The sequence below is a fragment of the Melospiza melodia genome, chromosome Z (genome assembly GCF_035770615.1).
Source record: "Melospiza melodia melodia isolate bMelMel2 chromosome Z, bMelMel2.pri, whole genome shotgun sequence".
NCBI classification, from domain to species: domain Eukaryota; kingdom Metazoa; phylum Chordata; class Aves; order Passeriformes; family Passerellidae; genus Melospiza; species Melospiza melodia.
The window spans coordinates 7,220,521-7,234,954 of record NC_086226.1 but is presented as its reverse complement, the minus strand read 5'-3'; the positions used below and the strand labels follow the sequence as shown (position 1 = coordinate 7,234,954).

Sequence of the window (14,434 nt, the reverse complement as noted above, 5' to 3'; positions counted from 1 at the left end):
CATGGATGTTGAAAGGACAAGCCATGGAGATAATTTCTCATCCCTTATGCTGTAATTGTGGATGCCAGACTAAAGATGGCAAGAAGTGCTTAGGACACTTTAATTTGGGTTGAGTTCTTCCCTTCACGTGTAGAGCTTGGGCTAGCTTGGGTGATTGGCTGTTTCTTCCATTTAACCCCAGGTTGTATCAGTAGTGTGGTGTCTTCATGTTTCAGGTAGTTTGACTGCTCAGGCCACTTCTTATGTGCATCTGTTTTTCCTCCGCTTTTATTTGTCCTGTTTGTTCCAGTCAAACAGTGATTTGATATTTGCTCTATCATAACAATAAACTGTTTAATTTTCTGTAAAATGGGTCTGTTCCCTACCCCTTGAATGTGGTTTTAGCTGTATTTAGCATTTGTAAAGTGCTCGGGGGCAGGTGGTGTTTTATGAATACAAAATAGTGTTAGGCTTTGTACTTAGGCACAATACTGTACCGTAATTCAAAGGCAATTCATGTAACATTAGTAAATCACTTTGAACTTTATGTTGAAAATATAAGCAGTAGTATAAAAATAAACCTTTTTATTTCCTCTGGTATATACAGTTAAATAAAGTAAGCCTATACAGCTACAAAACTGTATTGCCAGTATGCTTTGTTGAAATGCCATCACCTTGCAAAGAGACATTCCATGTGTTTCCTACATGTTTATGGTTGGAGAATAAATTTTCAGAGACTGTAAATGAAAAGATGTCTCTAAATATAGTGATCAAATATTATCTGACACTGCTTGTTTAAAGAAATATACATATATTTTACTGCCAGAGTATTTATGACTCTAATAAGTTTAGTTATTTTGTCTCATAAGGAGATTCTCATTCCTCCAAATATCAAACTTGTTGAAGTTGTGCTATTTTTTTTCAGGAAGGAACAAATGGTATTAATAGCTCGATGGGAGTGTATAATATGAAAATAGAATAGTGTAGTTTAAAAATTGGACAATGTGTAAGAAATATAATATATTTTACCAGCAGTGGGAAATAGATAAGTATTAAAGATCCATTGGCATATCCGAAATGTCTAAATAAATAAACATCACTGTTCAGCCAGTTGAGGCAAGCAGGTCTTCAAGAGCACTGTTCTTTCTAATGTCCTGCACAGTTTTGTGTTCTGTGCATCACTCTGGCATAACCTGACCATTTTTTAGGTACTGTACATTGTGGGACTGTCTGAGCTCTGATTGCCCTGTAGGTTTTATCAGGAGGAATACCAAGTAGTTTCAGGTGATTTCTTACCAACCATCCTGGACATAAGTGGTCTTATGGTTCCCAGAGCATCAGCAGTATTTGTGTGGTTGTCATAAAAATGTGAAAGCCTTCCTTCCCATTCAGTTTGGAAACATGGGACAAAGTAAGATTCACCTGTAGGCGTTCAGAGAGCTGTGTTCCTGCTGCTTGAGCAGCGAAAAAGACACACTGTGGAAAGAGGGATTTGGGACTGTGCCATCTTGTGTTTATTTTTGTTTTCCTCTTTAAAATGTGAATGGTTAATGATCTCTTCTGAATCATAATGGTTTATGATGTTTCCTGTTATCTTAGTGATAGACTAAAAAACTCTTACATTAAGAGTTATAAACTCTACTAGATACTTATTTAATTAAGAGCCAATGCTGAGAGTTTCTAATAAAATTTGCAAAAGGGTTTTAGAGGCTGAGGAGACAAAATTCTAGCAGCCTGTTTTAGTAATGCAGAGGAGATGAAGAGAATGCTTTCAGTGCACTGTGCAATGCCTGACCAGGGTGGATTTTGCTACCCAGGTCACAGTTGTGCTCTGACCCAACTGGACCAGCTTGATCCCAGTTGTACCAGCCTCCTAGACTGAGCATTTCTGTGCTGCTCTGTGAGATGTATTTGGAGTTCTATGTTGTACAATAAAAGCAAAGGTAAAAGTTCTTCACTGAAAGAAGAGCTTCAAAGCTTTCTATGGTCTAGTCTCCCTACTTTTGGCTCTATCCTCTTGCCTATGGCCCTGCCTTCCTTCTACTTTGTACTCTAGTTCTTAGTGTTCTGTCTCCTGATGAACTTTTTGGAGACTTTAGAAGATTGCTTTCACCAAACTTTATCTGTCTAAATAGTTAGACTTCTAATGCAAACTTGTAGACCTTAGAAATTTTCGTCTCCCATGATGAAACATGCAGACTTTCAAGCTCATTAAAGTTAGATGAAAAAGTATACATCGGAGAAGTGTCAAAAAAAGAGATTATTTTCCAGTCTGTTGCAGAGATGCTGTGAGAGACTGGACTATTAATGATTAATGACTCATAACATTTGCCCATTTGCGGAGGTGCCAGGGTGCTTTGCGGAGGACAGGTTCGCATCTCTCGAGGGAGGACGTGAGTTTTTGGGTGTACATGTGCTAGTCTGCATGAGACAGAAGAGGTGAACTATCACAGCCTGGATCCTGCAAGGCGAGATGGTGCTTCTTGCTATGCTAATTGCTCTTCCTTACATAACTCCCTCAGTCGTTAAACTGCCCTCTTCCTCCCAGGGAAGATCTGATGGAGCGTTATTGGCTCAAATGAGAGGCAATCCCTGAGAAGGGATCATAAATTATCAGAGACTCCCTAAGTGCCCCCAGACTCATTTCTGGGGCCTTCCACCAGAGGAATGAAAGTTCCCCCCCACTTAGGGGAGGTATCTGGACATTCCCACTGAGCCTGAGTATATTTTAACCCATTGGACTATGTGACATTTCATTTCAATCCACTCCAAGAGATCCATTAACAAGAACCTGGGTTACACTCCCTTTGCTCACTGACCTTCCAGCACACTGGCAAATGTACCAAAAAAGTGAGGACAGACTGAATTATCACCATCCTTAAAGGGACAGTTGCCCATGCCATTTTCCCTCTGTTGGGAGGGCAAAACCTATAAAAGAAAATGTGAGTAAGCACCAGCACAGATGGGACATTTGGTTGCTTGGTTGTACATCTATACGTGAGGAATTTCTATATGTGGCTTAATGTACAGTGCTGGTACTTCTGCAGAATGTTGGGATTTTTTTCTCCTCTGGAAGCAGTAACAACACAAGGGAACCCTTGGCCATTAGTTTCTTTTAAAAGAGCATTCACTATTCACAAACCAAGTTTGCAAAATCATTTTTCCTGTTTGAAATGTTATGACTCTTGTGTGAGTGATCCTGTAACTTTGACTTCACTGAAGCCATTAAGCGTTATAATAATAATAAAGCCTGTTTTTACTTCTTTTTTTTTTTTTATTCAAGTCATGCAAAGAATGCATACCCTGGTTTTAGCGAAAGTTGGATTCAAGCATTCTGACTTTGTCTTTTTAAATATTGGGTTACAAATAAATTGTGTGAGAAAATTGTCTTTGAAAGTTTCAAACCATTCTAGGTGTACTCTGTTGCCTCCAGCCAGATGCTGTCTGATGTTGCTTAGACGAACCCAGCAAACCATTATCCTGGGATTAAACACTAAATACCTGCAAGGAGCATTCTCTTTATCAGATAGTGCCCTGTTAGCAGAGTTCATTCACTTTATTGCATATATAACTATGGTGTCAAATAGACTGATTTACAACACCTGGTCTTTTACATAATCTTTGCTATTTGCTGCGCTTGTAATCTGCCAAATCATTTAGCTTTCCTGATAGCAGAAATGCTGTAAAACTTAGATAAACTTGCAGAAGAAATGAACTCGAAGGTACTGCTGAAATCTAGGGCCTGCACGTTTGCTGTAAATGCACTGGCTGGTTTGGTTTCCCCTGCCTAATCTGTGATTGCATGTGGCTGCTGGACAAATTGAAATTTTATGATAGCACTACCGTCAGAGGAGATAAGCATTTGTATGCTAGACTAGATTAATCTAAAAAGAAGTTTTAGGTGTGGCTAATGAAAGCAGTGTGTGTGTTAACTGGGTTTCTTTGGGGTTCAAACCATATGTGTGTATCTATATAGAGTTTGGTCTTAAACTTTCTCCATGTGAAAAATCTCATATATCTGTGCACTAGCTCTTGCTATCAGTGCAGCTCATTCCATTTTATATGTTGGAAATATCTTTGAGGAGTTTCAGTTTTTAAAGGGTACTTTCTGAATGATAGTACGAACAACAGATTTCTCTAAAATTATCTGGTTTGGCTGCCCAAAACTCCACATCCTTCTGAACTTTTTTGTTAGGGTAACTAAAAGACATCATGTTTGCTTATGGTTAGCCATGAACAAGATCCAGTTGAAACAAAAGCTGTACTTTTTTCATTTTGAGCCACTCATATTTTGCTACTTAGATAATAGGAAGAAAAGCTTAAAATGTGGAAAAGAAATTTGCAAATTAGCTTTTTGATTGTGAGTGAGATTAAATCTAACACATCTTCAGGAAAATAAAACAACCTGTAGTCAAACAGGAGAGAGCCCTGCTAGGCAGTAGTGTCAAGTCAGACTGTATTAGAAATGACACTGAACATCAGATTGGAAGAAACAATAAAAATGGAAAGAAATAGCTTTTATAGCATAACTTCAGTGGTCACCATTAGCATAGGTATTAACCCATCAGTGCCTCTGCTAACTCCTTTGAGCTGAGGGAGTTGTTCTGTGTCTCAGATACAACAATGAATTTCCTTGTCATGTCAGGCACTGGAATGGGCTCCCTGGGAAGGCGGTGGAGTCACCATCCCTGGTGGCTTTCAGGAAATGAGCACGCACGGCACCCGGGGCTCTGGTCTGGTTGGCAGGGCAGTGACCAGTCAAATGTTGGACTCAATGGCCTTGGAGGTCTTTTCCAGTCTAAATGATTCTGTGATAGTGTTCTGGTGATGGATAGGATGTAGCACTTACTTGTGGAGATCAAGAAGGGTGTTTTTCATGGCATGGCTAGTTCACGGTGGGAAAGCTTTTTACCTGCTGCTGCTGCACAAGGCTGTTGGACAGCACAGGTGGGAGTCTGCCTTTAGGAGGTACATGGGCCACTGCTAATCTCTCACATCCATAAGCTGCTACAGATGTTTGTTCTTAAGGATTTTTCATCCCATCTGAGTTGAGAAACCTACAGCTGTCTTAGTTGCTTAGTCTTTCTAGGTTCTTACAGTCACAAAAGTAAAAACAGAGGCTTTTCTCAAAGCAGAGACCAGTTTGACATGTTTCCTCATGCTATAGATGAACTATTTGCTTACAAGAGAGATACCCTATGGATCCAGTCACCTGTGCTGATAATTTCCTTTGGATGAATAATGTGAATAATGTTTTGTGCATGGAAGCCTTTGAGGGTTGGGAAGATCAGGCAGGTTGGTGCTAACAACAGCATGGAACAAAGGGACTTTTGGGTGAAACTCTGGAGTGATATCTCTTACATATCACTGAGAGATTGCTGGAGAACAGGCTCCCTAGGGAAGCAGTGGAAATGGTATTGTTTAAGACATTTAAAATTGGACAGGAGGAAATATATTGTAATGATCAATCCTGTGCTGGTATTTAGATCAAGTCTTGTCTCCTGTGAATATTAATAGAAAGTCTCTGTCTCAAGTACCTGCCATTATTCAGTGAGCATTGCCAGATCACATTGGCTTGCAACCTTCCCTCATGTCTGTACTTTTACTTAAAGGACAACCTGAGTGATGCTTAGCGCCTTTGCCTTTTCTCTTGGTGTCTCAAGTGTTGATTCTGTATTGCCTTGCTTAGATTCTATTCCTTCACTGCTTCCACCAGACAGACTCCATATAGTACACAGAGATTTACAGGAAGCACATGTAGTTTCTGGTAATAATAATAATAATAAAGTCTCCTGCTGTTTTCAAATCCCTGAGAAACTAAATCAAGTGTAGAGGTCTATTCAAAAAAAAGAGTGCAGCATGTGTATAAGTCACTTTACCATTACCAGTGTGGGTCTGCCTTGTTTGGTGTATTTGGCTGTCATCTCTCTGAGGTCTGTGTTCAGTCTCCAGAGTGCAACTAAGACATTACACACTTCAAAAGGAAAAGCTGATGAAACAGCCTAAAATAACCTGAGCACCCATGCTTTGCTTGCCTCTTTTTCAGTAGCTCTGTGTTGTCATTACTGACAGGAGTCCATACAGCAAAATGCATTCTGTGCCAGTGGCCCCTGTCAAACAAATCTAGGACTGGTCTGATTTATGGAGGCAGGAAAACTGGATGCAATTCCTGCATGGTGCTGTGATCTTAACAGAGCTCTGTTTTCTTGGTGTGTTTCTGTAGGTACCAAGCCTCTCTTCTTGGCCTGGTGGAGTCTGTGAGCCCAATATCAGCTCCAGGACAGCTCTGCTGGGAACCTTGTGACGGGAACAAACCGCACCCGCCCTGCTGCGTGAGCCACAGGCTGTCCTCCTCCTGGTGCCAGAGCCCCTGCAGCCCCAGGAGCAGAGCAGATGAGCTGGAGGAGAGTCGGCTCCTCGAGGAGATCTTCTTCATTTGACACTGCTCCTTGGTCTACACCTCCTCTGAAATTATTGGAGTGATCACCGCTTGTTTTCCCTCTTCTAAAACATAGCTAATTAGCATCCAGGTTCATTGTGGATTTAGTGATCATGATGCAAGTATATTGTTGGGGTACGCCAATCAGAAAGTGTTAACTTTTTTCCTAAACCTTTCATGTGCCAAGTAATCAATTTACAATAGCATTTTTTTAAAATCTACAACATTTTCTAATACATTGAAGTCACAGTTTTGCCAGCTTTATGTCGGAAGTATATTTCATTATTGATTTTTTTTGTTCTAAAGCAGTGTGCAAGAGCTGCCTAACATTCAACAACCAGCATGTTCAAAGTAGATTATTTTCTAATTAAACAAGTCTGTTTAAAACCTGGCATATTATAAAGGTACAAGCACTTTAGTACTTTTTCACTGATTTTATGATCTACTTTTTCCTTCAACATTCTGATATTTAACACACTGAGTTTTTAGGGGATATATCGTAAGCTCAACTGTACAGTGTCTGATAATGTTAATAGATGATGTTGCAGGTTGATGTACTAGGCACAGGTTTGAATTATATTCCTCTTTAAATCAGTGCTATTTGACAGAGTTTATGTGCTGGGTAATGTAACCCTGAAACAGCAGAACAGAGTCAGACATCATAGAGATCCAAAACCTATTTGATGTACTTTTCAAGATGAAATACATAGTAGTGCTAGCACAAGAGCAGTCTTAAGACATTTTCACTAACTTGCACTATTTTGATCCTGCATCCAGACTCCATTGTAAATAAGACAAATCAGTAATTATTTCCACTAGCAGCTCACAATGCACACTTTCCTGCCAGCTTTAATTATTCATGCTGTATCTATTTCAGTTTCTTTAAATGCATTTCCATCTACTGCATGTACTTGGTTATTTAAAGAAATGTGCCGAATTGGTAAAAATGACTGCACATTACAGGATTAATGGTCATTTTCTCCACAATGCAGTGTTCATATTTTATTGTAACAGTAGCCACCGGCATGTGTTCCTAGAAATATGAGACTAAAATACTCATTTTGCACAGTAAAATTGCAGCAAGGGAAAGGTAGAATTGATCCAGTACGGGCAAGTTCTAGGCCATTTGCTCCCAAACACCACTTCATGGGCCAGTACTGCTCCTCAGACAGTCTCTTTAGGCAACCCTGCTTATCTTAATGGCTGGGTTGAGTTGCTGTACTGATGCTTGGGGTATGGCTGCTGCCTGCCTCCCCATGCTGCTCCTGTGCAATGTGTGATGCTCTGCAGGGTGGATCTCAGACGAGAGCACCGTGGCCCCTGGCAGCACCGTGCTCCATCAGTGAAACAAAAGGAGAGAGAAGGGGAAGAGGAACCTCAGGTTACTCTGGGCTGCTTCGTTCAGGCCCAGTCTTAATCACAAATTAGGTGATACCCTTTCTGCGCATCCCAGCTGAATTTTAAAAGCTGCTTGGAGGAGTTTAAAGGAGGAAAGCAGCATTGCTGGACCAGAAAATTACTACTGTGGCAAGTCCCTGCATGGTCTGTCCTGCTTTTAGTGAGGTGTTACAGTTTTATGGAATATGTCCATTTGCTGTTGAATGTCCCTCTTGTTCTACTCCCTGAGCCTGTGAAGGCCCAGGTATCTGCTAAGGGCCCCAAAGATGTATTCAGTGCCCTGACTCAGGTAGAGCAGATAGGAACATAAGTTTTCTTATTCTGTTGGCTGAGTAGTGTGCTGCTTAAAGAGGGCCGGAAAAAGGAGGAGAAAGAAGAGAAAAATATACAAGGACCAGCAGGAAATTTGGGGATAACCGTCACACAGATCTTAGAGTTTGGGGTTGTTTCATGGTGTTTTTTTAGCTTTGCTGGTGTTTTTTTAAGTGTTGGCATTTATAGAGAAAGAGTTCTCTGATTTCACTCCAATTGCTTCTTGTCTCTTTTCCAGTTTGACTGAAACTTTAATTGCCTTTTCTGATAAATGCTAACTGACCTTTCAAAACAGCAAAAAACTACATGTATATTTCTTGAAAGGCGCCTTTGTGTTGAGAACACTCCATGGGAGCATTCTGTTCTTTGATTCTTTTGTGGGTGCCAATATTTAATGCTTTGAGATTTCTTATGATCACTTAAAAAATTCTACTTCTCAAGGTGACTTTTGGCTTGAATCTATATTTTTTGGTTGTAGCTCTTTTTAAAAGGACATTGTCAGGGTTGTGGGCTCTATGCTGAAGGTGCTGTCTGTCAGTCAGACCTATACAGGGGGCACACCTTTGTGAATCAAAGTTTTCTAGTAAAAGATGGTTGAAATCCCTGATGGGTGAAGAGCTGTATGCTTTAACTCTATGAGATGTGGACAAAAGAAACAAAAGCTATTAATTTCATAGACCCTGTGGAAAGTAATTTTTTATAATGCTGGCTCTTGGTCTAGTTATCAGCAGTACATTAGGAATAGTGTTTAGCAGTCAGTGCAAGCAAAGATATTTTGCCATGAGGCACTACAGAGTTGAAGTTATTAAAATATTTATAGCCTTAGGAAAAAAAAATCAATGATTGTCAAATAGGAAAGGACAAAATCAGTAGTTGGTACTGGGAGGGGAATTGTTTTCCATCTGCTAAAACAGTAGAGGAAATGCAAAAATTAAACTAGCAAAAGCAATGACATGACAGTGTCCTTTTAAGTTTGAGCTTCTATATTGGGAGCTGCTGCTGGGGAGTTGGTCCAGCATAGACTGTTTGTCCAGAGCGTTCCCAGTGAATATCCTTCAGCTGCACATCAGGCTGTGTTTTCCATGGGGCTTTGTGGAATAACACGACTGCTGCTAAGGCTCCTACCCACGCCTTCAGTTTGTGTCCTTCCCACGTGGTTCGTGCACACACACTTGCTGGCTGTTTGTGTAGTTATTGCTTTTGAGCACCTTGCACATCACAGACCTGTGATAATCACACCCTTTTCATTTCTAGCCTTTCCAGCTTGCTGTTGAATCTCATCTTGAGCATGTATTTATATGTGTATGTGAGGTCTTAATCTAATAAATTATCTGGGGGTTTAATTTATTCTTCCAGACTTTTATTTGGCTTATCTTCTGATTTTTGTCCAGCTCAGCTGTCAGTACTGCCATTGACAACGTGTTCCACTTCCCACAACATCACATCATATTATGTTCTGAGTCTCCAGTGTGCTAAGATACATGAAGAATTTGTTTTAAGCCTTCTCTTCCTCTCCAGGACATGGGTCTTACTGTGAGAAGGAGCAAGGCCTCCATTGGAGCATGAAGTAAGAGAGAGGTCTCAAAATACAAAGGAGAAGAGAATTGAAGAGCCAGCACCATGTTTTGGGACAAAAAAGTTAATTAAAGAGTAAGGAAGAAAGGATGGAGGTGAAGGCAAGAAAGGACGAAGATGCAAGGTAGATAACTGTACCAAAGGTGGAGATGAAGTGGGAGTGAGCCAGAGGGCAGGGACAAATTCTAAAACTAGAATAAGCAGGTGAAGGACAATTGTGTGCTTGTATCTTAAAGTGAGAAAGGTTTTCAAACACTTGTTCCCAGAAGAGCCTTATGACTCCGCACCCTTTTCCAAATCATGTTCCTGCATTTGAGGAGCTACTGTCCAAGGCATGCTTGGCAAATGAGGGAAAGAAGGAAATTACCTTGACCTAGCTTTAGCATCTCCCCTTTAGAGCAGCTGGGCAGGGAGGCCAGAGCACATGGAGAGCAACTGTGCAGAACCCAGGTATAACCCAGGACATGGACTGAACTTAAATGCTTGCAGGGGATGGGGACTTAGATGGGTGAAGAACAGGAGACTGGAGAGCAAGAATCAGAATAAACAAATAAAGTTTGCAGTGATCCAATGAGCTGTGGAAGTTTGGTTTTAAGGAAGGAGAGAAATGAGCTTAGCTGCACTTCAGAGAGATTGAGCCTGAGATATCCAAAAGACAGCCCTTGAAAGTGCATGTGAGCCTGGGGTTAAACTCTAGAAGTTGCAGCAGAGATTTCTCAAATATGACCTCCAGGCTGTGTTTGAATTTGTACCATCTGTGGGGAAGAGAACACAGCCTGGTTAGTTAGAAACCTCCTTTTTCACTGTTACTAAATTTATGAAATTGTGTGCTAATTAGTGTATGATTTATAAATTTACATAACTGCATGCTACATAAGACAACACAGAATATTGAATGAGGTGATTTAAACCAGCAGAAGCAATGTAGTCTGCTCTGACTGGGTGGCTTTCCTCTGGAAAATGCCTCCCCCATCTAGACCTGCTCCTGCATCACTGGAAGGCTTGTCTGCTCACAGTGACAATAAATGTTTTACAATATTGTGACTCCGTGTAGCTGAGAGACATCTAGCTCAAGCATCTCTGGCGTAGCTGTGCAGCAGAGCTTTCATGGGGATCCCTGACTAGGGTGTTTGAAAGCAGAATTCAGATAAAAAACAGCAAGAAACCCAACTTGGCCTGGCCAGTGTTGGTGCTTGAGGACTCCTGCATTTGTAAATGGGGAGTGGAAGAGCATCCCAGCTGCAGGAAAAGGATGGGCTGGAGGGGAAACTGGATTTGTTTCCTAGCTCTGGGGAAGCCAATTTGCCTCCCTTCACAGGGTTCTGTGGGTTCTGTGCTGAACTGTGTTTAGCACCACATCTCAGAGGGGCTGTGGCCTATATCAGCACCCACAGCAGAAGGCACTGGAGGTATCCACCAAAATATGTCTGTGAACTGTAATCTGTAAGAGCAGAAACATATGGGGCACACATTCCTATTGAACAGAAGCTGAAGCTCTCAGGCTTCTTGTATTCTGAGGCTTGAAGGAAGGCTTGAAGGCACTGGGGAGCTGAACTGGAGAAACTCAGATGTCTCTAAGAGGTGAGGTCCCGACATCTGTGAGGTGAGAGATGCCCAGGTGGTCCCAGCAGATGACCTAATCCATAAGCTGCAGTGAGAGCCGTTTCCTTGATTCAAGATTCATCCTGAGTATGTAAAATAATTTCCACTCAGAGCATGCAATAACCAGTGTGAGTTCATTTTTTTCTGGTCCCCTATCTGCAGACAAGAGGAAAGTGAAAAGCTGAAAAAAGGTATATTTCCTGGTGCTTACTGGCAGCTACAATAAAACCTTGAAGCATGGGTTTGATTAAAGCAGCTGCCCAAACACAGTGTTGAGTATTGTGATCATTAAGAACAGAGTGAGAACTTCTCCCCTCCACCTGATAATGAAGAAAAGGACAAGATGAATTCACAGACATAAAATCTAGTTCATTCTTGAATTAGAGATGACTATGAGAAAGTTGCGTTGAAATTTTAGAAGTGCCTTGTCAAAATCTTCCAGCAATTACTCTTTCTGCTACAAAACTGCCTTATTCTGAGGCTGATGTTATCTCAAAACTGCCTTATTTTGAGGCTGAAGTTATCTACTTGAATTTCCAGCTGCTGGACTTTGTCGTGCCTCTAGAAGCAGGATTACAAAGTTGCCGTATAGCCAGACTGAGTACCCCAAAGGGAGTCATAAACTCCTGGTCAAGCCTTCTCTTTGTTGAGATGGCCTTGTGTCCTAATGTCTTTTCAGCCTCTGGATGATTTGGAGGGCCTATTTCTGAACATTTATGCATCTTGAAAGGTTTACACTAGAGCAGGATGCCCAGTTCCAGTGCTGCTGATGGGACATGGTGACAGTGTGGCCTCATTTCTGTACAGCCTTTCCTTTTTGCCACTTTCAGAAGTTTTTTTTTGTTTTGTTTTTTGGATGTCTTGGGCTGAGTACCAGGTCTGGTTGCATTTCAGATCATGGTTCTGTTTCCTGAAGCAGGAATTGTGGAATTGTGTAAGAAATGAAACCAGGAGGCCCTGCTAAATTTAGAAGAGTTGAGGAGGAAAGAATGACATGAAGTGGAAATATCAAGCAGGAAAGAAAAAGATTGCAGGACTCAGTTTGGGACAGAGCATGAACTTGTGGGTGCAGTACCTGTGAACTCAGACACCTTGATAACAATCTGCCAGACACATTCTTGATGGGATGGGGGAGACCCAGACAACACAAACTCTCAGAAGGAGAAGAGTGAACAAAGCACAAGGCAGTGATAGCAACAAAAACAGACGAGAAGACTTTTGAGCTGCAGATGGGGAGGCAATGACATCTCTGAATTGCAGAGGAAATGGCTCCTTGTCAGTTGAGCTGGTGCCCCTCTATTTGCACTTGTGCCTTTAGCACAGGGATCTCATTACCAGAGAGCTTACTGGCAGATTGGAGAGATCGCAGTGAGGAGTAATAAAAATGATCAGGGACTGCTATAATTGACATAATGAGGAAACAAGATGAGAAGAGTCAGATATTTATAGCATGGGTGAGAGAGACAATTAAAAGGTGGGGTGGGAGATGGACTGGATGACCTGAAAGCCTTGTCTGCTTCTAATAACTCCTTGTCGTCTGCTGAACAGAGGATTTGAATTTACCGAGGCTGTCAATCTGACTCTTAACAGCCCTAACTTCCTGTGTTGAAAAGCTCAGGTGGGTGTACTCTGGCTGTATTGGCACTGTCAGGATGTCACTGGTGCTGTACTTTGCTTAAAAAAGTAGTCATCACCCATGTTGTGGAAAAAAATTGACATGCTGACAGTAAAGAAAAAAAATTAGGCCTTCATAAAGTAAAAAGCCATAGAAAACCTTGCTGAGGGAAAGGGCTGCCTGGGAAGGGCTGCCTGGTTGTTCAGGTGATGATGCCGAGCTCTTTCTGCTGCCTGGAGGGTGGCCTGTGGAGAAGGAAGGTCCATGGGGAGGGAGAAGATGTGAGAAATTTTCTCTGTGAGCTGGCACCCAGCTGTGCGTGCAGCTGAGCAACACCACTGCTGCCCAGGATGCACAGATGTGCACAGGCTGTTGTCCCCAGCAGCTGCTGAGCTCCACATACAGCTCTTGAAGCAAGTTCTGGGCCAGGAAAAGCCCACTGATGGCTATAGCCGCGTGTGGGGTTCACTTCCCTTCCCAGTTTATCCATGTTCCTGCACTGGGGCCAGGGTCAGTGTCCAGGCAGTTTTTTATAACCCCGTGTTTGCTCTGGACTTGGGAGACTGCAGCAGGATTGGAGACAGCCAAGCTGGAGACATCTCAGCTCCTGGGTTGCAGTCAAATTAAAACACGGCTGTGGAAAGCAAGGGGGCTGTGTGTGTTGGAGGCACTTTGGGGAAATATCAGAGTGATCCTTGTTGAGTCTGGTGGCGGAGTAGCCGCTCTGTTTTAATGATACCTGTGTGCAAAGGCCACAGCTGCTGTCATCCGTTTCACATTAGTCTGACTTTCACAGAGCAGACATAGCCTAGGGTGGTGACCAGGAAAAGAAAAAAAAACCCAAAAAGCCATTCATTTTTCACCGATTTTTCCATCCCTCTGAGCTGTGATACCAGTCTGTGGCTGAGCAACAGTAATCTTATCCAGCGTACTGTTGATTTAAGCCTCTTGGATTTATATAACTTTGGAAATGGTAAACTATATTAATTTGCTGTGTTTTCAAGGGAAAGTTATTTATTGAGAGACATTTTTAACTCAAGTGCCAGGAGCCTTAAATCATTATAATAAATTCATGCTATTCAGGGTTTCTTACATTGTAATAAATTTGTTTTAAACATGAATGAGGAGATCCATGATTTCTTTAATATACTGTTATGTATTTCCTTTCAAAATGACACAGCTCACTATATCAAGTGGGAGAATAATAGTGAGAGATTTACAGCACTTAAGAATAACACAGCCTGGGAATGTGACATGTGAACCAACATGGGGCAGGGGGCTGGAAGCTGCAGGGAGCCCACCACTGCTCCCAGTGGCCCTGCTCGGGGTTAAACAGCAGCAGTGGGTCAAAATCAATGAGTGAACCCACAGCTGGGTGGGAGGCTCCCTGCAGGCTGGGAATCACAACACGGCCTTGCATTTGCTTCCCATTTTAATGTGCAACAAACACCTGAAAGGTGACAAGAATCATCTGCCGTGACCTGGGAGGGTGTCTGCCCAACAGCCTGACTGGG

At 41.9% G+C, this 14,434-nt stretch overlaps 1 protein-coding gene across 4 annotated transcripts in view; it reads left to right on the top strand.

Moving 5' to 3' along the window:
• The window catches only part of KIAA1328 (KIAA1328 ortholog), a 176,037-nt gene extending 161,996 nt beyond the window's left edge, over positions 1 to 14,041 (top strand). For all 4 annotated transcript variants that reach the window (XM_063181472.1, XM_063181474.1, XM_063181471.1 and 1 more), the window contains one exon: positions 6,203 to 14,041. In XM_063181472.1, coding sequence (XP_063037542.1) covers positions 6,203 to 6,419 — 217 coding nt within the window. In that variant the 3' untranslated portion in view covers positions 6,420 to 14,041. The remainder of the gene's footprint in view (positions 1 to 6,202) is intronic.
• The last annotated feature ends 393 nt before the right edge of the window (positions 14,042 to 14,434 follow it).